At 37.6% G+C, this 26,479-nt stretch overlaps 1 protein-coding gene across 4 annotated transcripts in view; it reads left to right on the top strand.

Annotated features, from left to right (window-relative positions):
• RBMS3 (RNA binding motif single stranded interacting protein 3) overlaps positions 1-26,479 on the top strand; it is a 466,009-nt gene that overhangs the window by 225,341 nt on the left and 214,189 nt on the right. For all 4 annotated transcript variants that reach the window (XM_075212374.1, XM_075212376.1, XM_075212375.1 and 1 more), the window contains exon 4: positions 8,376-8,467. In XM_075212374.1, the coding sequence (XP_075068475.1) occupies positions 8,376-8,467 (92 nt within the window). The remainder of the gene's footprint in view (positions 1-8,375; positions 8,468-26,479) is intronic.

Consider the following 26,479-nt stretch of genomic DNA (forward strand, 5'->3'; position numbering starts at 1 on the left):
GCGAATGAACCGGACAGCTGCTGATGAATAGGGGATTAAAATGATATCAGACATGACACATTTCCTATAACCTGAACCTTAAATAACACTGAAGTGTACATATAATCATAATATATAAACTAACAATAAACTAAATACTATCTGCTCATAAATTACTGTGGAATGGAATCCATATAAATATGAAATATATAAATAACCAAATGTTGTAATGCGAGTGTGTTTCGTGCGTATTTTACCGTGCGATTGCAGTATGCCACGTGTAGCGTGGCATACTGATCGCATTCGCACAATACTTTCGTTCATCCAATTATACGACTTCGACATAATGAATGTTCTTTAATAAAATTTCCCAATTCGGATTTATTATTTTTACATATCGTATTTCCCCATGTATAGGACGCTCCACTGTATAAGATGCACCTATATAAATCATGTGAAAAAATTGAGGATAAACATTATCCTTAATTTTTTCACAGAGTATTTGTGCAGCTTATACAGAGGAGAGACAACGCTATAGTCAATTCTGCCTTACCCTGTCTCCTCTGTCTGGTAAAGTCTTCTGTCTTCTCTCTGTCTGATCCTGGTGCTGGAAACCCAATTTAGGTCCTCTCTGCGATGTCCGGATGTCCTTTCAGGACCTTGACAATCCTTTCAGGACCACCTCAGGGTCCTGAAAGGATGCCTTTCAGGACCTTGTCAAGGTCCTGAAAGGACATCCGGACATCGCAGAGTGGACCTTAATCGGGTTTCCAGCATCAGGATCAGACAAAGAGAAGACTTTACCGGACAGAGGAGTCATCTGACAGGGTAAGTGCTACTACCCCTGTATAAGATGCACCCAGTTATTAGACCCAAAACTTTGGGGAAAAAGGTGCGTCTTATACATGGGGAAATACGGTAATTAATAAGTAATGTGGGATAGAAATAATAATTAATTCCTTTATTAAATGTTCAAATGTATCTGTATATTAACACACCAAAGATGTCATTGTCAATTATTTGTCATCTATGTAGACAACATAATTATCCACAATGGTACGGTGGTAAGATGCTGCTATCAGTTGCAGCCTTTATATGTCCTATTGGCAGCCACAATCCATATAGAGCTGCCGCTGATTTAGTTTATATTATACAACATCTAGGGCCTGATTCATTAAGGATCTTAACTTAAGAAACTTCTTATTTCAGTCTCCTGAACAAAACCATGTTACAATGCAAGGGGTGCACATTAGTATTCTGTTTTGCACATAAGTTAAATACTGCCTGTTTTTTCATGTAACACACAAATACTTGATAGCTTATTTGTACACTGAAATTTAAAGTTGATATTTGTGTGCTACATGAAAAAACAGTCAGTATTTAACTTATGTGCAAAACAGAAAACTAATTTGCACCCCTTGCATTGTAACATGGTTTTGTCCAGGAGACTTAAATAAGAAACTTCTTAATTTAAGATCCTTAATGAATCAGGCCCCTAGTGATAGTAAAAATGATCATCCTGACTGACACATTGCACAGTCTAAATATACTGTGAAGCTTCCAGAGATGTAGCTAAATCCCATCCCCTTACATTTCCAACAGATGGGCTATCTACTAAGGATTTGTTAATACAGAGTTCTGTCAGTAAATCCTGAATTTATAATTGGTAGTGGACCATCACGTTCACAAAATGAGAGAGATAGTCTAATATTCCTAACTGCTCCTTAGAACCATTGTCTAAAATGAGCTGGATGTAAATAATCAGAACATGCATAAACAGCGAGCGCAGTGTCCGCCGATGCGTTTTACTATAGGCTTTAATAAGGCAAGGTTGAACACAATTTCTTCTTTCCCTACTGATGTTTTCAAATGTCCCAAGTTACTGCGACAACTGTTGCACTGAAACGCTTCACAACAACACCTGTATCCCCACTTAAAGGACATTACTATAAAACCTGCATGTGTGGGGACCCTCTGGTCACTTACACCCACTCCCAAGAAAGCCAGGGCAGAGGAAAGTGCAAGTGAGGAGGTGCTCCTCAGGACCACACACAGTCATGTGTTCAGGTTGCGCATCCTATGGACCAACCTACCCATCTAGTCAGCCTGTCAGTGAAGTGAAGATATTGGCCTAGATTTACTAAACTGTGGGTTTTAAAATGCAACCAATCAGATTCTAGCTGTCAATTTGTAGAATATACTAAATAAATGATAACTAGAATCTGATTGGTTGCTATAGGCATCATCTCTACTTTTTCAAACCCGCAGTTTAGTAAATATACCCCATTATGTTAGAAGTTACAGGTTTACTATAGAGAGTCAATGAACATTCTTCAGTTTGTTCCAAGAATTACACTCACTCAAATCTTCTAACTTGGGAAAACCGTTCAACCAATGAGGTTTGAGTTTGAAGTTTCACATATTTTTTTTTCAACTTTTTCACTCTTTAAATTATTGTACACTGGAGCACATTGGCCACTCTACGTACACGTCCCCAATTTTGACCAATGAAGGATTGAAAAACAGTAATGAACACTTATGTTCAAGGTTGTATAACAGTATTGACAATCAGATGTTATGTTTTCTACTGATGATCTCCAGAAGCAAATAGCAAATAAGAATAAATTATGTCATTTCTTGAAATCCATACAGCTTAAAGAATTGTATCATGGTTGAGGCCCAGTCAAGATATAAAATAAAAATGGGAATGTATATAAATGTTTGATTTTCTGCAATGATAAATTGGTTTCTAACATGTAAACCCATTGGGGGCAGGCAGGCAGGAGTTGATTTACTTGACATCTTTCCATGTCCAGCTGCTATAGCAGACACCCTGCTGTGCACATGTCCTATGTCCTGTTGAGAGAAAAAGTGTTTTGCACCCACATAAGGTAACTGTCTCCCAAACAGGGGCGGGCTGGACCAGGGTGCAGAGGGCAGCAGGCACCCGGGCCGCTCAGTCTAACGGCTGTTCGGGCCGGCAGCGTCAGCGCACAGGCGGCCGCATTACATGACACGCGATGCGGCCGCATCGCGTGTCATGTGATGCGGCCACCTGTGTGCCACCCGGGCTGATACCTGCCAGCCCGCGCCTGCTCCCCAAGATACAGGATCTTGAGATAAGTTTGCCACCAAGCCAGTGGGTTTCAATCTGATAAACCATTTCCCCACCTGCCATAATCATATGGTAGTTGTTTGCATTACCGCTTTTGTGAAAACATGACGCTATTAGTATTATAAAGTGTCATTCTGGTAGATTTCCTTGGATGTGTGACAAGGCCGTGTGGGGAATAGGACCAGGCAGCCACTATGGCTGCAAAATATAGATAAGATTTCCTGTGATTGAAGTATGTTGTGGACACAGAAAGAGTAAGCATTGTTAGCTTGGGAATAGCCTCTGCTCAGTGACATCACAATAGAGGAAGCTGGAGAAGGAAAATTTGTATTTAAAACTGACAAACTATCCCTGTTGTCAGTAGTTTGGGGATGAATCTATGTGAAAGCTGTTGAAATTCTGCCATGTACCCGGCATACAGGTTATACATTCCTGAGCGCTCTATTTTTATCCCTTGTATTGTCATAACTGATTTTGCATTTATTCTGTATGTAATTTGTCATATGTTTTGTTATTCCCTTAGCACTGTACCTTTTTATATTAAATTTCAAAATCTAATAAGTCTGCCCTTGCTACTCTAACGAATTCATAAGCCTTTCAAGAAGCACTGCTTGGCTGTGCTAACCCTTTGAATGCTAGTGCGTGAAGGGGTAACCCTTTAAAGTCACACACAGCAAAGTGTGGGCCAGCATGTACAATTGTGTACCAAGTTTTCACTTTATACAATAGGTGGTGACAGCATTTAACTTGTCTATAGGTGTGAGAGAACTGCTTTGGGGTTTAATTCAGCTAGAGCTGTAAACTTACAGAGGTGAGTACAATATGGAGTGCTGAAAACCTATTTAGCCCATTACAGTACTATCCAAGTCAAGAATACTGTGAGTGTGTTCATGACAGATAGCAATAAAAAATAGTTTTTTCAGATGCAGTTAAATGGTCTGAAGCAGTTTCTGTTAGGACTTTGACAAAGATGGATGTCATAGTTTTACTGGCAGAAACACAGCATTTTTAAAGTGAAACACATTATAGTGAATAGGGGGCACTGTTCCCTTGGTACACAGGAGAACTTCAGCATAATAAGTACTGCATGCAGACCTTTCATAACTTGAGTACTAGAGTGTCCCCCATTCAACGCAATGTCTCACAATGCCTTGTTTCTCTGGCTGGAGCTCCACTGCATTCTATAATGCCCATGTATCCCATACTTGCCAACTTATGGCAAGTATGATCCGGGAGCCAGCCAGGGAAGGTGGGCATGCAGGGGGCGGGGCTCAGAAAATAGCGTCATTTTGGCCTCGCCCCGTGACGTAATGACGCAAACCGCGTCATTTTACAGCGGGGGCGGAGCCAAACGCCGCAATTCCCGGTAAATAGCGGCATTTGAACCAAATTCTGCCCACCTCACTAGGAAGTGGGCAGATCAGGGAGATTGCCACACTCTCCCGGGAGTCCGGGAGACTCACGCGAAATGGGGGAGTCTCCCAGATATTCCTGGAGAGTTGCAAGTATAATGTATCCCGACCCTTAATTAAAATATTTAAAGTAAAAAATGGAAACATTTTTCCTGTGTTCACTGAAAATAATTGAAAATAATTTGGTTGTAAAGTTTCCTGTTAACAGCAAATGAGTGGTGAAGAAATTCTGAGTGAATAGTTTAACAATTGCACTGTCTTGATGACATGTTAACATGAATTACACAATATTTTTAAGGTTAAAATATTTTAAATAGGTTAAAATTTTAGCTTAATAATAACAAAATGTTTGACAGAAAATACAGTGCTCTAGCTCCTATTTTAAAGAACTGTATTTGTATCTGTGAAACATCTGCGGAATATGTTCCGCTTTATTTTTGGATATGCCAGATGGGGTTTTTTTTTACAAGTTTAACGGATAGTTATAAATATTATGGTCTGCCTTGGAAAATATTCCCTGACTTAAGCATTTGCTTCCATTATGTACATACTTAGCAACAAGGTGAGCGGAAGATTGAGAAAACTGCTTGTGTTTAGAAAAAGAACTTATCGCCTGTCTTGACAATTTTTTCACTGTTCACTCTTCACCCATAAATGATCCCTCTCTGATTAATGAGTGGGGGGGAAAAAAAATCACATTTCAGACAATATTGTATTGTAATCCTCATGTTAGTTTTGGTTTTTAATTTTGACTATTATTATATATCTAAATAATTATGGCCATTATGCTTGATGCAACAATACACATGAAAATGCTGCCTACCAGTTAATTAGGTACAACATATTATTATTATTTATTTATTTATAAAGTGCCAGCACACTACGCAACAATGTACATGGAGTGGATCATGACATGACACAAATTACATACAATAACATGCAACAGAGGGTAAAGATGGCTCTGCCCCTGAAATGTTCGGGACACATGATACAGAAGGTAGCAGAATAACAACTGGAGGGGAAAGTGTGGGTGACTTATGTTAGTAGTCAATTGGAAAATGGCATTTCTGTGTAGCTACCGGTGGTGCATATCTCATGCCTCAATGATGTCACTAGGTCTTAAGCTGGGTACACACTACAGGGTTTTCGTCCAATAATCGGCTCAACCAGCCGACATACGACCGCTCGTTCAAAAGTTGGGTCTGTGTGTGCAGTGACACGATGGTCGAAAGTCTGCCCAAATGGACGATTGTCGCCTCATTTGGTTGGTCGTACCGTTAAATATTTTCGTTCCAATCTCATTTCTGTTGTGTAGTGTGTATAAGTTTCCGACCGTTCCATGACAGTGAGTGCGAAATTACAATCATTGCTCACGACAACATGTCTGTGAAAAGTCGCTAACAGGACTGTCGTTCTTCCCTTTATCGTCTAAAACAAGGCTAGTGTGTATGCAGTCCATGGACCGAGCGATCGGACCATCGATTGGGTGTAAAATCGATCGGCATAAAAAGTTGGTGGCAAATTCTGTAGTGTGTACCCAGCTTTAGTGAACAGAAATGAAATATTGGTTAATCCTACAAAATTTCTGCCTCCACTGTGTGTCAGGGACGGGCCCACTTTATTGTCCACATACTACAGTATTCAGCACATAAATAGTAAAAAAAAAAAAACACCAATGAAAAAGAATAATCAGCATACAACCCAATGAAACAATATGTAGCCCCCTGTTCGCTGGCAGTGTGTCATACCATGACCCTGGCACCTACCTCCGGATCAGTCACTCAGGATAACTCAGTTCTTCTTCCAATCTCAAGCTCTGGTGGTATAAAAGTAAACAGGTCCCCCTGTACATACAGGCTTAATAACAGGTTAGTTGATAAACTGCTGACAGAGTTGTAGTTGTGCAATCACGGTTGTTTCTTTGTGTACCAGAACATATCTCTTGATTAAATAAACGTACAACATTATAAGATTTCTTTTCTCCTCCCCTGGACAAATCTTCTTTAATCATTCACCTCAGTTCCTGCATCGTTGGAGATTGCAGTCTGTACTCTCTACCACATAGGCATTCACTAGGTCCAGTTTTGTCAGCAGATTTTCTCTTTAGTTAAACTCACACACATTCATAAACAGTACATTGGGTATTTTTTCTGCTTTTAAATCTATACAGGAACACTATATATCAAAGTGAACTTGGCAGCATGTGGCAAGGTCAGCCAACAATCGTTGTGAAGATAATTTGGCACAGTTTAGTTTATTGTACCAACCCTCATGCAGAGAATTTAATTAATACAACCCTGTCTTGTGCTCGTAAAATGTATCATATCAGTTATTGTGCCTATCTGCTTTAAAAAATAAATGTAAAAGTGAATAAAATACTTGATTTGCAATTGAGTTATTAGGTGTTATCTGGAACATCAGCAAGTAAGATGTCCTGTTTCATAGGCAAACCGAGGGGGGGGGGGGGGGGGTTCCAAGTGCCTGGAAACTCCTCTCCAAGCCTGGGGCACTGTGTATATTTGAGGTGTCTGGACCCTGCCCCTGCTTCACACAGATCTGCTTGAAAAGGGAGAGCTGTGTGCACCTAACAGTAGTGCATGCAGCATTGCCCATGTATATTATGGGGATAGAAAGAGCTGGAGAGCAGCCAAGCACTGTCTAAAATGATAGTCACGCCCCCATGCATGCTGGTCACGCTCCCTGGTGGCGTGGTATGGAAACCCCCCTCTACAAATCCTGTGTTTGCCCCTGTGTTTAATGGCCTGTTATATGGCTAGCTTGACATTATATTTTTATATATTTTGCAATAATAAAAAACACTCAAATTGGCTTGCTTTGTTCCATGGTAATGCATGATTTTATATTTATAAAAAGGTGAGGCAATACCATGTGGTTTAAGTGGGCCAATATAGTGCAGTATGCTATACTTATCCTTCTCCCCACTGCTTGTCTAACTCACCACTTGGTAATCAATAGTCACAAACAAATTTGTCTCCAATACCGCCGTCACAGAGGGTGAGCTATTTGCTTAGGCCTCAGTTCATTTTGATCTCCAGAAAAATGACTGCTGCCTTGTATAACTCAGTCAACAAGGGAAACACACAGCAACTGAACAAACCTTTGGTGTTCTTCTGTTTATTACTTCTACATTACTCAGTGCCATTTTTAGCATCCATCTCATGACACAGACATGTTTGGTGATACACTACAGATTTTAGTACTTTAATGATACAGCCAGATTTTAGTTTGATGGGGAGGAGAAATCTGGCCTGGATTTATATCAGTCTGTGCTTTAGCCTGGGATCAATATATTGGTGTGAACTGCACAGAACAACTGCTCTAGTTCTTTAAACTGGATGCAATTCTGTGTCTGTGTATCCTGGATGTTGTTCTCTCTCAGGTGTTGTGTGTGTGTGTGTCCGATTATGTCATCATCATCATCGTCGTCGTTATAATTTATTTATATAGCGCCAGCAAATTACGTAGCGCTTTATGCTGTGTATATATGAGACAAGGGAGAAGTGTGAGACGCAGTGTGATTAGCCTTCTGTTACCAAATATGTCCTTGTATTTTACTAAATAGTGTTAAAAAGCACCTAATATTAGGGCTAAAATTTATTTAAGCCAATGAAATTCCTTAATGTTTTCGGGGTTAAGTGATTCCCAGCCATTGAGTTGTATTTTCCATATCACTGCTTCTAAATTTCCAATTCGACCAGTATACCTTTAAATTGTTACAATCATGCAGTATATGGATGAACCTGAACACAATAGTGATTGCCTTCATTTTGATAGCAGTGCCATGTAAAATGAAATAACAGCTCCTATTCAGTTGTTTTGTTGACTGATTCCTATATTCATGTTTGCAGGCTATGGATTTGTAGATTTTGACAGTCCTGCAGCAGCGCAGAAAGCAGTTGCATCTCTGAAAGCTACTGGTGTGCAAGCCCAAATGGCAAAGGTAAGGCTCTATTGTCCAATGTATACTGACTAGGTGGTTATTATTCAAATTAAGACAGTGTTATGTAATTATAATGTAATTGTATTGATTAACTACTTAGATTAAAGTGTGCCACTGAAGCATTTGTCTTTTTCGGTATGAATATCATTGATTTTTATGATTTTTAGTCAATTGTTTTGTTAGTGCTTTGCCATTATTGTGTTAAGCTTTTGTTTTTCTAAATAATTATTACTTTGATATTGTTTATCACGACAGTAGTTTATTATGCAATTATATTTTCGTGTATGTATTTATTGTGTAATTACAATGTTTTGTTTAGGTTGATTTTATTTTTTATTTAGACAGTTTTAGTTTATTTTATATATCGGTAAGCAGGGTTTACAATGTCATAATGTGAAATGTGTTTCTTAATTTATGACTGTACATGTTGTTTTATGTGGTTCATATGAAGATAAATTCAAAAGCATAAGCATGTTACTGTATATGCACCTGTATTGCAGCTTACCTACAATTTAGCATGCACTTTATTGTAGCAAAAGGTAACTGTACTATGCATTTACTCAGGCCCGGCGCTCCCATTAGGCAAGGTTAGGCACTTGCCTAGGGCGCCGGGCTCTGGAGGGCGCCTGGAGGGCACAGAACTGGAAATTAATTTTAAAACTGTGCGGCGACCGCTGACCATACCTGTCACGGCCGCCGCACAGCATGCAGATGCACGGGGGAGGGGGGAGAGGCTATTGCTCACCACCGCTGCCTCTCTGCTCCGTCTCCTCCCCTCCACTCACTAGTGTCAGTGAGTGGAGGGGAGGAGACGGAGCAGAGAGGCGGCGGTGGTGAGACAAGGTAAGGAGAGACGGGGTGAGGGGGGAGGAGGGCGCCGATTTTTGCGCGGGGGGGGGAGAGGGCGCCGATTTTGCCTAGGTCGCCATGGACCCTAGCACCGGCCCTGCATTTACTGTAATTAATATCTTACTGTACAATATTGTAATTTGTATTAGAAACTATTGTAAAAACAATATGCAGTCTTGAATGAAGAATATACACTATATATGCTTCATATAGTGTGTTAAATTTGTTTAACATGTGATACATATATTTTTATCAGGACAACATAAATAATATTAACATGGCTTATTGATAGGGCGAACAAAAGAGCCACAGTAAATTTTTGGATCTCAAAGAATGAGTTGCTCTAAATATATATGAATAAACATACAGTCTGGACTTATTTCAGGTAGTTTAAAACCCACTAATGATATACAGTAATAACTCAGGCCCCAGAATAAGTACACTGCACTAGTGATCACATCTACAGTGTAACCATTTAGTATTCCAGGACATATATTTTAGTCATTTGTTAAGTGTATAGAGAAAATATTAATGTGTAAAATCTGAGCCAAATGAATATCAGTTTACATTTTCTATCCATTTAACAATTTAACAGTGAGTAAGATAAAGATATATGCAATCCGTAAAACTAAGTTAAATTGTATTTAAATGTGTTGCATAGACATTTCATTTATGCATTACAAATGGACAAAATGTTGGCTGAAGTGTGAAGAAATTTAATTAACCACAAATTGATTAAATAATTATTAATATTCCATGATTAGGTATAAGTCCCTTGTGTACATAATTGTCATTTACCTTCAGTTAGTATTCAATTTACAAGGCATTATGGCCTAAGGCAAAGTGACAGTGTTTTTTGTCTGTGTTGCAAATTGACAATGTTTGTGGAATCTGGAGAACTTACAATAAGGACTGTGTTGGTGAGAGAGTGACACTATGATCCTGTGGCACCTGTCCATTTGGCTGCTATGGACCAAGTTGGCAATACTTCCCCACTTGAATATTCTACTTGAAACAATTTTTCCAGCTGTCTCATTTCAAATACCACTAATAAATATTATATCCCCACCATAATTTGCCTATATTTGACCATGTTTCCCTGGTGTGCAGACTTTAATGGAATACTGTTATCAAATAGTAAGAAAAAGTCCATGTTTGACTTTTTCACCGAGCATGCAAGTGCCCACCGCACTGCAAGTTTTCCAACCAGAAGGGGGACTGTGCAAATAGGGCATTAAAAGTGCAGAAATTATGGAGTCCCGAGCAGCATAAACAAAAACAAACATAAGTACATCCAATTATATCCCATAATGATGGCTTAATTGATCAATTTAATTTTAACATTTCTGAAGCTCATTAATTACAAAGAGAGACATATTAGAGACAGAGGTCCTCATGTAGGGTTGGAACGTACATGAACAAATTGCTCACTTCCATGGTTATGTTGAGTTGTGCATATCTTACGATAGTGTATGTGTCTGCATAACATATGTTTAAAGCGCATTTAAGCATATCTTGATGTGACCATATACTAGAGATGCCAATCATCATCATCAACTTGATTGGCTTTTTAATGTATAGGATGGTAGTAATGTAAGAAAATATATTTAAATAGTTTTGGAAATGTGTGTCCGGACCACCCTCCCTGCAATTTTGTATATTTTGAAGCTTATGGTTGCCTTCATTTTGGCCCAGAACCCCACGCTTCTATCCAGAGGTGTTTTTAATCAGAACAGTCTAGTCCTACCTGTAGTTTAGAGGCACTAAAAGAGGTATGCCCCATATTATAAAATTATAAATTGTCAGTCTGAAAGAGGTCACCTTGACGTGGGTATCCACAGTTTGATTAAAATGTGCAATAAGAACCTTATATTTTTTCTAGAAGCCATATGAAAGTTCATCTGCATTTTGGGAATATCTATCTATCTATCTATTTATATATATATGTATAGCGCCTACAATTCTACTACTCTATGACTCGGGATGTATATGTCCTTCCCACATGTCTGGGTCTGCATGTAACATTACATTTAGCATCATAAAAAAAACAATATTTTATCATCTAAGGGAAATTTAATTGTTATATTAACATACTTGACACTTGTAAGTTAAAGTATATTTGTCAGTTTTCTTTTAGCTAACGTGGATACTCATAAAAATGTAGCTTCTGTGATTTGAAATGCTATTGCTTAAATGTGGGGAAAGCAATGGTTATTTGAATATATGTGAAGCTATTTAATATTTCTGTGACTGAGGAAGAGAATACTTTTGCAAATGGAAATGGAAGCAGACCAAATAATCTGTTAATAATGGCAGCCATTAATTATTCAGACATCAAGTGAAGTAGCTCTGTTAGCAGCAGATTTTCATGGGAATGTTCTAATTACATGTGCCACATCATAGATGAACTGATGAGAGAAATACATGCTGAACCTGGTGATTTCAAACAATGTAGATGTAATGTCAAATTGTAAATTAAAGGGAATATGCATGAAACAGTGATTATTTCCGGAGATTAAAGTTTTCCTGATCTGAATCGTAGTCTCTGATGTTATGCAACAAATGTGGCCGTTATGAACAAAGATGTTATCTTTGATTTACAAATTCCTGTGCAGGATACGTTATTTAGTTATTATGCTTTATGCCCTTACTTTTATAAAATTCTCCCAACACTAGTGCAGTTGATGAATGAAGAAAATTATATATATTAATGTGTTGTGTGTAGCATGGCACTAGGTATGGGGAGAAAGTAAGAAATTACCATGTGCATTATGGGAGCTATTTAAAACTGTCTACATCAGGCCCAATTCTCCAGCATAGTATGTAGCCTGTCGCCGGAAAATGATTGTCTCAGGTGACGTCAAGAAAAGGGAAGGCACTGATGTTACTTATTGTAGAGTGGTCAGTAGGAAAGCCTGGAGTGCTCTGGCCAATATTCTGTGGTTAACATTAAAAGCAGGTCAGTAAAAGAATTTCTAAAAAAAACTATAAAATAAAACATTTTCCTGAGTCTTAAGAATAGAATAAACAATATATTTAAGTATATGTTAATATTTTTGGACATTATAGAAATTACTAATTATGAAGTATAATTCTATCAATTTATTCCAAGTGTTGAGATTTTCAATATACATAGTTATTGACAAATGCAGATAAACATTAGGGGCTAGATTTACTAAACTGCGGGTTTGAAAAAGTGGAGATGTTGCCTATAGCAACCAATCAGATTCTAGTTATCATTTTTTTAGTACAATCTGCAAAATGACTACTAGAATCTGATTGGTTGCTATAGAAAACATCTCCACTTTTTTAAATCCGCAGTTTAGTAAATCTAGCCCTAGGAGTCCTTTACAAACTTACTTTCTGCATTGTATCTATATGTGCAGTTAGGTGTAACATTATGATTGAGCAAATACACACCCACGTTGACCACCCCCATGGGCCATCTACACATTATATGAGTGTGATCATTGGAGTAAAACACTTTAAAAATGTTAAAATAGGTGTCACATGATATTTCATTATATTAACATTATGAATTATTTTAATAGCATTTCACCTGGATGAGGTGTGACTGGAAATGTGATTTTATTCTAATTAAATTGCAAATTAAATTTGTATGTGGATCCTAGTTTTTGTTTAATTGTTTATACATATACAATATACTATCAAAAGTCATATTAAGCCACAACATTAAAATCACCTGCCTAATATTGTGTAGTCCCCCTTGTGCCGCCAAAACAGCTGTTGCCCGTCAAGGCATGGATTCCACAAGACTGAAGGTTTACTGTGGTATCTGGCACCAAGGCATAAGCAGCAGTTCCTTTAAGCCCTGTAAGTGGCATGGTGGGTCCTCCATGGCTCGGACTTGTTATTCCAGCACATCCCACAGTTGCTCGATCGGATTGAGATCTGGAGAACCTGGAGGCTAAGTCAATACCTTCAACACTTTGTCATGTACCGCAAACCATTCCTGAACAATTTTTGCAGTGTAGCAGGACGCATTATTTTGCTGAAAGAGGCCACTGTGTTACAAGTTTTACCTGAGTCATTGCCACTTCCTCCCCTCCACATCCCGACATCCCAGCTGTTGCCTAGGCAGCCCGGGATGCCTTTGTTTTCTCCCGCCTCAGCTATTGACAAGGCAGCTGAGGCACGCAATTCAGACTGCAGTCACTTGATTGCAATCTCCTGTATCGTTCTCAGGGTGTGACCCCTATCCTCTTCCTGATTAGCCCTCCATTTTTTAAAAGGCAGGGAGGGCTTAGCCCCGCTGCCGTGTATAGCGTTCTTGCCATGCAATTGCTGTGCCTGCTCTGAGTCTGTTATCTTGCTGTTTGATCACATGGTACCTGACCCTTTGGCTTTGTTTTCTAGACCACTCTTGTTTATTGCCTGCCTTTGACCCTTTGACGTTGTACCTAGACTGATCTTACTTGTTGTCTGTCCCCAACTTCCTGGCCTGACTTTGGACTATCCTTGTTTGCTTCTGACCTTCGACCATTTGGCCAGGCTCTCGTTACTTTGCACACTCACTCCTAGAGTTGCGCTCCAGCCTCCTATTCCTCGCTACCTGTCCCTTCAGTATAAGCTTAGTGAAAATCCTGAGGGCATCCGAGAACCTGTGAGAATAGATGTATTTCTTCAGGAAAGGTGGCTGCTATAGGTGAAAACCTCTGATCCTGTTCTAAAAGCTTATGTGGGGTTCGGGGGAACCCTAGCACACTGCCATCAGGGAATACCGCTGCCATAGAGAGGTCTACTTAGTCTGTGACAATGTTTAGGTAGATGGTATGTGTCAAAGTAACATCCACATAAATGTATGTTTACCCACAAAACATTGCCCAGAGCATCACACTGCTTTCGCCGGCTTGCCTTCTTCCCATAATGCATCCTGGTGCTATCTCTTCCCCAGCTAAACAAAGCACTCACAAGTGGCCATCAGCATGATGTAAAAGAAAACATGATTCACTAAACCAGGCCACCTTCTTCCATTGCTCCATTCTTCAGCTCTGACGCTCAGGTGCTTGTTGTAGGTGCTTTCGTTCATGGTCAGGAGTCAGCATGACCACTCTGACCATTCACAAGTTGTCCTTCTTTGGACCACTTTGGGTAGGTACTAAACACTGCATACTGGGGCCAGCACACAGGACCGGCCATTTTGAAAATGCTCTGACCCAGTCATCTAGCCATCACAATTAGGCCCTTGTCAAAGTTGCTGAGATCCTTACGCTTGCCCATTTTTCCTGTTTCCTTAACATCTTCAAGAACTGACTGTTCACTTCCTGCCTAATATATTTCACCCCATGACAGGTTGCATTGTAATGAAATAATCAATGTTATTCATTTCACTTGTCAGTGGTTTAAATGTTGTGGCTGATCGTTGTATAACAGCGCCTGTTTCTTACCTCCACAAGTATTTAGTATATATAAAACACAAAAATTAGAAAATAAATGTGTAAAAAATGACCACATTTCAATAGAACTGACAAATATCTATTTCAATCTAAAATATATAGATAATACAAATCACAGCAAATTTAATATACCTATAGGTATGGAAACCTGAAAATTGCTAAAAATGTGTAATACACAAACCCTTTCAGTGTACACTGATGATTATGTAAGCAGCTGCTAAAATAGAAAGACCATAAAAACAAGATGGAGTACCGGAGACCACTCAATTATTTAACAGTTTTGGTCTATGGATACGTAAATAGTTCTGCACATGTTGGTGCTGTCTTATGAATATTCTAATGCTCTAATTCCTTACAGGTTAGTTTCTGAGCCACACATTTTAAAGTTGACTATGTGTGGATATCAGGAGGAAAATAAATATAATAGAAACTCACACCTCATCCAAGGAAAATGCTGCTAAAAATAATTGATGATCGTAATATAATAAAATATCATGGGGTACCTATTTTGTGATACATTTTCATAGAATAATCACATGCTATTTTTTGTATTGAATCAAGCTGTTGATGTTGTAAATGAAAAGGAGACATTGCTTTCTGATATTATATATGCTATGTTGGTCTACAACTCTGACAGTGTAAGTTTGATGATAAATTGTCTAACCAGTGAGACACTTTAGTGTGTGCAGATGGTGTTTACTAGAATTTTACTGGCACAAGCCAATATGTTGACACTGTTTAGTGAGTAGATGTCTGCTTGCAGTGATTATTAGCTAAATGTGCATCTGACCAAGTTTTTGCATGAACGATTAATCTGGGAGATAAGAAACGTTTGCTTAGGGAGGTTTATCATCACATATCTCTTACTGAGTTTTGATATAATTATTTTCATGGCAATTTTCTTTGCTATACTTTTCGTCCTCTTTCTAGCTGCCATAAAACATTGACTGAGAGGCTGCCTTCCTTGGCTGAACACTTTTCAAATTTGTATAATAAATTACTAGTTTTCTCAAGTGTAGCTTTGTCTGCGCATTATATGAAAATTAATTTGATCAAGGTTTAAAGGTTTAGCAATGAAATGTTTCAGTACTCTACCATCCTAAGCACATTCAGTCAACCATAACATTTTTTTTGACGCCACTCGTGATTATCCATTTAAACTCCATTTTCAAAGCTGTAACTGAATTTATCAAACCAACAAATTCTGTTATTTCCTGTGGGAATTATATATTTGATACTTGATGCAGTGTCTTCATTGCAGTTTACAGGTGGAAAAATGGTGGAATCCTGAACGCTAAAATGCACAATGAAATAAAAGCAACACATACTAACGATTGCTACTTAAAGTGAAATTAGCATCACTTTTATATAAATATGTTACATTGTTATGGACTATAAGGGGCATATTCAATTAGTGTCGGAACGGTCGCAAAGGCACTCCGCAACAATGTAGCATTGCAGATTTTTTCCCACCCCCTTAGGCGTGTGCAAAGAAATCTGCGATACTGTGGCATGGTAGTACCGGAAAACATGCGCAGTCGCGATGTTCCTCCAAAAATCGCTGCTAATTGAATACGCCCCTATATGTAGGCATTAGATGCAGGGTATACTATTTATGTTGTCTTACGCTATGTACCTGTTTCTAAAGGTAGCTCTGAGTAATTCATAATTTATTGTTTAGATTACATTACAAATAATAGTTGTACTTTAAACTGATTGGACAGAAATAGAGTTGGGAGGGAGGCATCCTAGATTAACTCTAAATTGCAATGCAAAACTAAACCTGTCCTCTATTTGTGTGATACATACAAAAGCAAGCAGTATTTTTCTGTATGCAAAAAAAAAAAGTGAGCTTGTTATGGTGTATATGGATGCAACTCCTTTGCAGTTTTTAATATTGTTAGCACTTTCATTAAGGGTGTACATTACCCATATAATTTGGTAGTGTTGACATAAATATCTTTTGACTGTTACATCATACACGTTACCGTAGACAAATTAGACACAAGTTGTATATGATTTACTTGGTAACCTGCAATATACTTATATAATGTGGTTAATCCATGTTCTGCATATGTAGGTATTATATGACATACTGTTCATTTTCTGTGATGAGAAGCAGACACCTATTCAAAAGTCATAATATAGAGGATGATGTATCCTGTACTGTAAATGACAAGGGTATTATAAACAACTGAGGAGTTCTGTCACCTTATAAAGGTCTTTTATATAGGTCATGGATCTCCGAGGTGAATTCTATTATCTGTAACAGAAGGGGCACACTATTCCTTATCATACACAAGTTTACCTAATAAACACTAAAGCGATGATTTCACCAATTATAGCAATGATACCAGAACTCACTGTTTATACGGTGCCCACAAAGGTATGCGTATACCTGCAGAGACTGGCGCAGTGAGTAGTACATTAACCTTTACCACCCCTTGTCCGTATCAATCAGCTGCCCTGTCAGTGTTTTTTGGTAAATTTATGGCTGCGCTAAAAATCCTACTTATCACTGGAGTAAGCGACCTATTGATAAATAGCCCCCTAAGATATTCATTTAACCTGTACAATAGCAGAATTAGGGTGTATAAGAGCAGGAGAACTTTTACCGCTGCTTGTTTAACCAATCCTACTTTTTGTTTTTTATTTTTTTTACATATTCTGGAATCTAGATTTCCAACTTCAGGGAATCATGAGTACAAAGGAAAATTCTTACCATAATACTTTTGGAAATAAGCCATGCATTTCTATTCCATTATGGATACTTATTCATCTAGAAGCAACATTTTAGTTACAATTTACCTGCAATTTTTTTGCGCTAATGAGCTCTCAAGGTTAAACATCCTTACCTGCCTCAGGGCATTGTGTATGTTTCCAATGATGAAATGAGATGACAGGTACTGTCAGGTGTATGATACATCATATAGATTTCTCAGGTATTCTCTTTGAATAATTTACCAATGGTGAACTTTAGCTTCTGTTAATATGATTGAAACAGGGGGAAATGAATATTGTCAGAGCAATTTAACAAAGGGAGCCTATAAAATGCATTACATGCTTGGTAGTAAAATCACTTTGGAAAGCACATTTTTCAAACTTCAGCTTTATTCAGTAAACTATACAAGAGTGTGACCTTTTAAGAGCCCAAAATTCCTTGGGAAAAAGAAAAGCCCTTGTAAAAGTAACCATTTTAAATTATAAAGAGTGGAATGATTTCACTGCACAGCATGACAGATTATATGAGAACTGCAAACAGAAAGTTAAATTGGCAGCTATTTAGTCGAGCTTGATGCATTTTCCCATAATTGTATCCTATTCTGAAGCATACAAGGCCATTTTTCTGTGGTGTTTTTCAATCTGTAAATAAATGAGAGCATTTGTTGTAGTTTTGCACTTTACTTAAATTGTCTGAAGGCGGAAATGCTACCTGAAGACATTTGTAGTCATTTAGTAAAATTGCTAAAATCCGCTTCCATCATTCATGTGATTCCAGGTTTTTTGGTATATGTGACATAGGGAGCTATTTAGGAAATTAGTATGCAGAAGTAAAAGAGACAACAAAAATTGTCTGCAGACTCAATTTCATATGTGCCTATGAGGTGCCAGGGTGGCCATCTATTAAAATATTTTTTGCAAAAATGTATTGATGAACTGCATTTTAATTACTGACACACTATTTATGAAATTCAAAACATTTACGAATTATGGTGATATGAGATTATACAGAACAAGGTATCCTTAGTAAAGGGATAACGGGTTCATCATCATCTATTTATTAGAGATGCTCACTGACCCCCGTGAAGTGGTTTTGGTTTTTGATCTGGATTAGCTTCGTTTTTTGGTTTTGGTTTTGGTTTTGGTTTTCGCAAAACCGCCCTTGTGTGTTTTGGTTTTGGATCTGTATTTTTTTTAAAAAATTGATAAAATATGCTAGAATCACATAATTTTGCTCTTTTTTTGATCCTACATTATTATTAACCTCACTAACACTAAACACACACGGCAGAAAAGAAAAGTGTTGCAAGATGGAATTGTCCTTTGATCATGAAACCAGTTATGGTTCATTTGATCGCTCCACCTGTTTCTTTGATAAGTGAGGTAATTCTACAGCTAATACATGGCAAGGAGCGCTGACCTCCCCGGGATGCGTGTTTTTATCAGACCTACACCAATCCAGGATGCCAGACAATGCACTAAAAAGAGCCATTGTCATTCCCAGCAAAAAGCGAGTTCATCAGTGAGCTTCGAATCAGCTCCAATTCCCACAAAATTATAATCTAGATAGGTACCTTTAATGTAAAGTACAGATTACAAACACTTGATGAAAAAGCAGCAAAGTGGAAGGTAATACATATACACGTCTATTTAGACACCCATGTTTACATTACTCGGCTTGGTACTTGGATCCCCTAAGTGCGGGTGTGCTCGTTTTCCATGGAACCGACTCTGAGCATCTCTACTATTTATTTATATAGCGCCACTAATTCCGCAGCGCTGTACAGAGAACTCATTCACATCAGTCCCTGCTCCATTGGAGCTTACAATCTAAATCCCCTAACATACACACACAGGCCGAGAGAGACAAAGGGCAATTTAATAGCAGTCAATTAACCTACCAGTATGTTTTTGGAGTGTGGGAGGAAACCGGAGCACCTTGAGGAAACCCACGTAAACACCGGGAGAACATACAAAATCCACACAGATAGGGACATAGTTGGAAATCGAACTCATGACCCCAGTGCTGTGAGGCAGAAGTGCTAACTACTGAGCCACAGTTCACCCACAAAGATACTCAGGACAAAAACAACAGATGTGATGAAGGTTATGTGTACTTGGCGTTGGCGAAGATGACATATTTTTACTATTATCGGTATTTTGTTTTTTTAATGATGGAACAAAACAATGTGATTATTTTCTACCAACTGTCAGTAAACTTACTGATAATAGGCAAACATATCATGAGTGTATGTGTATTTTACAGTTTAGACTAATGTGTTCAGTGAGTATATCTAATATACATTGGGAATAGAGGTGGTCATAGATATTCTTACTAATGTATATTTTATTTAAAAAGTACCAGATACAGGTACAATATAGGTGACAGAATTAAAAATACAATAACAATTCTGGAAATACATAAAATGTAGGAGACATGGATAATGAAACAGAGTTTTTCAGTTAACCTTGGTGAAATACACAATATGTTTATGTAAGTTCTAGTACATAGTGTTGTTAGTTTCATGCATTTTATGTGCGTTGTTTTGCAGTAAATGTGCCTAGCTGATCTAAGATTATATGGATGTATACACAATCCTATTGTATGACACATAATACCCAGCAGACAGACAATACCAGTGAAAGGTAAATTGTTTCATTGTTATGTCAAGACAAAACTCAACATTTTATTATAGAAAAATAAATACAGTTACCAAGTGTTTACTGGGTTAAGCTAAAGTAAATAATAGGCTCTTCCCAAGGTTTTAAATAAAATGATTAAGTGTTATATGTTCTTTGTCACTATTTTATATCCTTATGAAATGTAAGCTACTGTAGTGATTATATGAGGATTACACCATTATGACAGGACACAGTGACAGGTTCAGCTTATGCTATGCCATCAGTTACACAAATAAAAGAGTCAGATACAGTAGTTTGAATGTATAAATTGATCAGAAAAAGAGCCTATTTTATGAATCATGTTTTTTTAATTGAGCACTTGATATTTGGTAAATTGTGAGCTCTTCAGGCAAGCTTATAATATTCCTCAACCACCCTCTTAACCTCACTACATTGCCTTATTACCACCCGTTACACAATTTCACACAAGACAACTACCCCTTGACCAACATTGTTGTGTGACACTTTGGAGCCCACTTTCAAACTTCCCAACATTTAAAATTAATTTCTAGTGAAGCTTAGCAGCTGGGCTGGTACATCTACGCATGTACTATGTAATATAGTGTAGGGGAATTTCGGTGCATTAAAATCGACCCATTAATTTATTCTTCTTATACTTCATTTAATATATTTTTGAATGTTAAATTCCCTAGTTTAATACATTTTTATTTTCGAAACTCTAAAAATAAAAATAGTAATAATTTAAATCTAATTTAGAGAACAAGACTAATTGTCCTGTGTAGCTGATCAATATTAAAAAATAGGGAGATTTCAAGGTAAAGATATTAGGGACAGTTGACAAGTATGCAGTTTGTGAAAGGTGTTTTGAGGTCAGTAAAATGGAAATGTGTATAGAAATCCAGTCCCTCGCTGCTGGAGCCAGGAAATGAGATCAGCCAGCTTATGGCAGTGTGTAATTATAATGAACACATAAAGTGAAGCAGCTACTATATAATAGATGCTACTACTGGCAGCACCTTGTTGTTTTGGGTGTAAGGTTTCTACAGGTAAGGGAGATATATCTAAAAATAACAAATTATGTAATACAAATGTATATCTTGGGGTGTATTGGGTAGGTGATGTGCCACCTCAGCTGTGCTATTCTTTTGCCCTTGCTAGCTCTTGTGTGTTGCCATACCAGAGGGCTCCCACACATATGCGTTTTATGAAAATGTATGTATGTAATGTATGTTTAAGTTGTGGACACAGATGCGGTATCGTGGTGGTGGAGTGCAATAGAGATAACATTAAGTTGGTACTCTCAGCCCTGGGCTCTTACACTCTCACTTAGTGAATTAAAGAATATCCTACCTAGGTTAGCCTGCCAGACAACATGGGATAGATGTGGTTTATTATAACTGTATATATATCTCACTCAGTCCCTCCAATATGCTCAATGTTACCACACTGCCACATGCAGCAATCTCCCCTCTCTCTTGGATTCTCTTTACATATAATCCAGGCATTCTGCCACTCGCAACAATCTCTCACTTACATCTCCTTATGGTCTTCTGTTGAGCGCGGACCCCCATTTTTTCCTTTTTGATTTCTGTTGTCTCTTCCCTATTCTACTATACACTTGGTGGTAGTGGCTTTACCCCTTTCATTCCAGAGTATACCCTCTGGGGGCTGTTCCCCTAAATGGTTTCTTTGCTTCATGCAACATTGCCATAAACCTGATCCTGGAACGCTGGCACTTGCACCCTGAATCTTTATAGGTTCCCGTCATTATAGCAGCTGATGGGTTTTAGGTTTATTTACATATTTATGCATCTATGTCCTTTTTAATACAGTAACCATCAGGTGAGTCGTAGCTGCTGTTCATTGTGTGGAAACCCAGTGATTCTGCACATACATGGGATGCATATTCACTAAGTGATTCAGTAACATAGAGAAAAAGTATTAACTTGAGTTTTTATTTTTGTTAAGTCTATGAGTCATATTCAATTGTTGGCGTTTCCCGCGGCATTAAAAATATTACCGTTATTACGGTAATTCTAAGCCGGATTTCAGCTCCCTGAGCTGCGAGCTGAAATCCAGCGTTAAAGGTACCGTAATAACGGTAATTACATGCACTATTACCGTAATGACGGTAATAGTGCGCACGCCACGTTACTTTTCTGCGTAATGCCAACAATTGAATATGCCCCTATATTTAAAATCATAGAGCACTTTTTAATAGTGTGCCTTTAATAGCAAAACCAAATTTAAGGACACAAGTATATTAAGTTCAATGTACTGAAGCTACTAGTCCTATAACATAAACATTGGACGCTTTAGTTGTGGTTTCTACATTCTTGCCTGTGCCTTGACTATGATACAAGCAAAAACGCAAACTATTCCCAAAAGGCTAACATCATTTATCGTCTTATCAGCACACAATTTAATCCTTGATTTACAATTTGTGCCTTACAAAAGCTCATTATGATCAGAGAATTATAATTTTAAGTGGTCTTCATCCTACTTTTTATGCTTCATTTCCCAAAACAAATAGCCCTTTATGTCAAAAAGAATAAAACATTTTTATGAATAATACACTGAGACCTGATATGTCTGCCTGAGAAACAATTATAGATTTTACTCTTCTATGAAAACAGAGTCAAGGCCAATATCATTCAATCTAGATAATTTAATGATTATGAGATCGACTTACAACCATACCTACAGTGCTAGACAAGAACTAAAATGTATCATTCTTTTTTATAGTCAAGTAGTGGTCACTCTCTAGCAGCTAATCTGTAGAATAGTTACGGCAAAACCTATGTAAATATTAAAATTAAATTTGATTTTGTTTGATTACTTTTTCCCTGAAATTACAAATATTTATGCTTAACAAAATAGATGCAAGAGGCAAAATCTATATATAATGTAGGTGAGGCTGGTAAAAGCATTCACAGTCTACTATGTTATATTCAGCAGGTGTTCCTTGCAGTGTAGATACTAATACCTGAGCTGAACATGCTACATTGCTAGGTACCACCAACACTCTTCCTTTGAAGAGTGATTTCTGTTTTTTAGTTGTGACTTTTATTCCATTTATGAAACTGTATCCATCAGAAGAGAAATGTGAGGAGGTCATATGTTTAAAGACAGAGAGAGAAACTAAAGTAAGGTGATATAATTTGAGAATGTATAGCAAGATATTGCTAAACAGAAAGGTGGACATTGTCCATCTTGGCTGACTGATAACATTGAATACAATTCAATTCAGGGTTGACTGAGCCAGTGGGTGTCTGCAAAGTGACTGACATGCTCTGTAGCTTCTGCAGACCCCTGGGGTTGGTAGGGTTACAAAAAGATATTGTAAGATATTGTAATTTCTAAATTGTGCTTACTATGTAAACTAGGCATATGTAAATTATTGTATTCTGCATTTCTAATGCCTCTATATGTGTATATCACACAATGGTGTCATACAATGGCTTTTTAATTATGTTTTCCTACTTGATTACAGTACAGAACTCTTGTTAAAATCAATTACCAGCTAATGGTAAGGAAACAGCTTACAAAGTATATTACCAATGGCTGAGAAGATGTTCCCTGGAGAAACTGTGGTCACAGGGGTACACTCCTCTATATTTGGTGGTTCTGCCCTGTAAATGCCCTTTATTTTGACAGAGTACTCAACCTCCTAAACAATATGATAGAAGCACCAATCTCAATGGACCCTTGGAGCTTTCTTCTGTTACCCTCCCCAAAACGTTGGCTTACACTATAACAAATTAACATGCCATATTTTGGCTGCAGTAAAGAGCATATTAGCTAGGAATTGGAAAACCTCATTACCCCCACAACTCTAGCACGCAAAAACTATATTTGGCAATTTCTTGGCCATGGAAAAAAAATCACCTGTTTCCGTCACAACAAGGGACATCTCTTTGGACAGGTCTGGATCCCAGATTATTTTAGGGAAAGTCAGAGCCAGTCTCTGCAACAATAAATCATGCACCTTGAGTCTCATGAGGGCCACAGACGAGTCCAACAACACCTTATTTCAGTCCCAATTCTTTATTGCTCTTCTTTTACTACCCAGTGTCACATGTTTACATACCTTAAGTCATTTGATTATTGTTTCCTCTTGTTTTATACTTTTATAAGCTGATGTCTAGCCCCCTCTGGCTGCCCTCTCCCTTATTACCCTTTCCCCATGTTACTAGAATCAGACTCAAGCTTGCTTTTATTAAAGTTGTTTCTATTTTATTTGTACATGTTGAGTTTGATACTGGAAAACCAAGATCTATTTTGCCATTTTTACACTCTAATGTGCTGCTTTATATTTCTGTCCTTACAAAATAATAAATATTAAAGAAAAAATCAACTAATGGGTGTTGTCATATTAGCCTCTACATTATTTTTTGTTGTTTCAAATCTGTTCCAGGGTGAAAAGCTTTTAGAATGCAAAACTTCTCAATTGAAGCTTTTTGTCACAGACTGAGGGTGATGTAGCTGATTTAGAGTGTGGACCTACTGATTTAGAGTGTGTGCTACTAGTGGCTTATGTTGACTTACCTGGGGCATGGAGTCTAATGGCCAAAACATCTTCCCCAGGATTACCACAAGGAAGTAATGTGCTTTAATGCGACTGGTCAAAGACTGGTCATGGTCCCCAAGATTACCCACCCTTTGCTCACAGTGCATGAATGAGATAATAATTAAGGGGTTCATGTAGAGTTGGGTGCAAACTGAGTTTCAGCATATAATATGAAAAAAATTCTACTATAGCACATGCCCACAATGTACTAGTTATGTTTGAAGCTTCATGTAGAGTGAGACGCATTTTGCGCTTATTGGCCACTTGTAGCCCCTTATGATTGTACATTTTTTATTTCTAAACTAAGCTAAGGATCCCTTTGGCATACCTTGATTAAAGGTATGGTTCATGTATAGTGTTACTCGAAGTCAAGACTGTCAATACTGTTATCCAAAACAAATTAAATAACATTTTAGATTGGGTTGTATTCTGAAATTACACATTGTGCCATAAGAGTGAACTCCGAACCCAGAGTCTAATCTATCCCCATAACATGTAAGAGCTGACTGACACAACAGGTGAACAACATGTGACTTTCAATTTTTGTAGCTTTTACAGGGCTACAATACAATAATACGATACTAGGCTACATATTGCTAATACAATACAAGACTGCAATACGATCATTTTACTTTTAAATTAAGCTAAAATGTAATTTTCTTTTATTGTAGCTCATAAAAAAGAACAAAGGGGGTTATATTCAATAACATAAAAACAGACACAAATGGAGCCCTAAACTCTTGGCTTGTCTTTCGTGGGATTGTTGGGTTACGCTACAGTTAGGCAAATGTGCATCTTTCCCTTCTGAAGTGGTCTGATTTGCAAAATTTGCATTTTATTTTCCTGTACGAATGTTGACTGAACCCAAGGGCACTTGTTTGGACCTTCACCCATGTTGGGAGTGATTAGATGCAGTCTGCTACCTCATTTTAGAAAAGTACAAAAGAAACACATTGCATGGATTTGTAAATTAAATTGATGGCACATAAATCATTGAAACAAATACTTCACTCAATCACTTTGCATACTATAAATACTCTTATATTTACTTGCATAACCCCTTAAAGGAGTGTTATTACATATATCTATACTGTATGTTTGCCTGTGAATGATGATGCCAAACTTGTTTAGAAATGCATTGCAGGGTTATAAAATGAACAATGCATTTTTTATTGCCTGTCCTATTTCACTTTCAGAGTACTAGATGCATTTTCTGCTTATTGACATTGATTTGCTAAGCTTCACAATGCACGCTGTGATCCAGCTTAGCTCAGATGAAAACTTTTGACCTTCCCTGCAAGAGATGCTGTAAACACAGACCAATGTGACTGGTGCAAGGATAAAATAATGTATTTACGTGCTTATATCATACTGTATTTGCAATTCCCAACAACATTTTAATAGGAGACATAATAGTATTTCTCTTCAACATGCAGCTTGAGATTTGGTAATTTATGTAATGTAGTGATTTCTATACTTAAACATACATACATAAAATATTACATTTAATAACTTTTGCTAAAAGTATAGTTTTTCATTCTTTATTGTGTCAATTGTTGCATATTTAATTTTCTGATGTCTATCAGATATTGCATATTAATAATGAAACAAGAAATACTTTGCTTGATTACAAAATTGAATAAATGTAATTTATTCATATTATATTAAAAGTTATGTGTGTAATAGTCCAATTTAATGGACCTCCTCTTTAAAGCTGTACCACCATCTAGTAGATGACTTTCTCTCTACCCTAGTTGAAGCCCCAGGTGTCGCTACCTGCCAAAGCTATCACAGAGCTCCGCCATTTCTGTA

The sequence above is a fragment of the Mixophyes fleayi genome, chromosome 5, assembly GCF_038048845.1.
Source record: "Mixophyes fleayi isolate aMixFle1 chromosome 5, aMixFle1.hap1, whole genome shotgun sequence".
In the NCBI taxonomy this organism is placed as follows: domain Eukaryota; kingdom Metazoa; phylum Chordata; class Amphibia; order Anura; family Limnodynastidae; genus Mixophyes; species Mixophyes fleayi.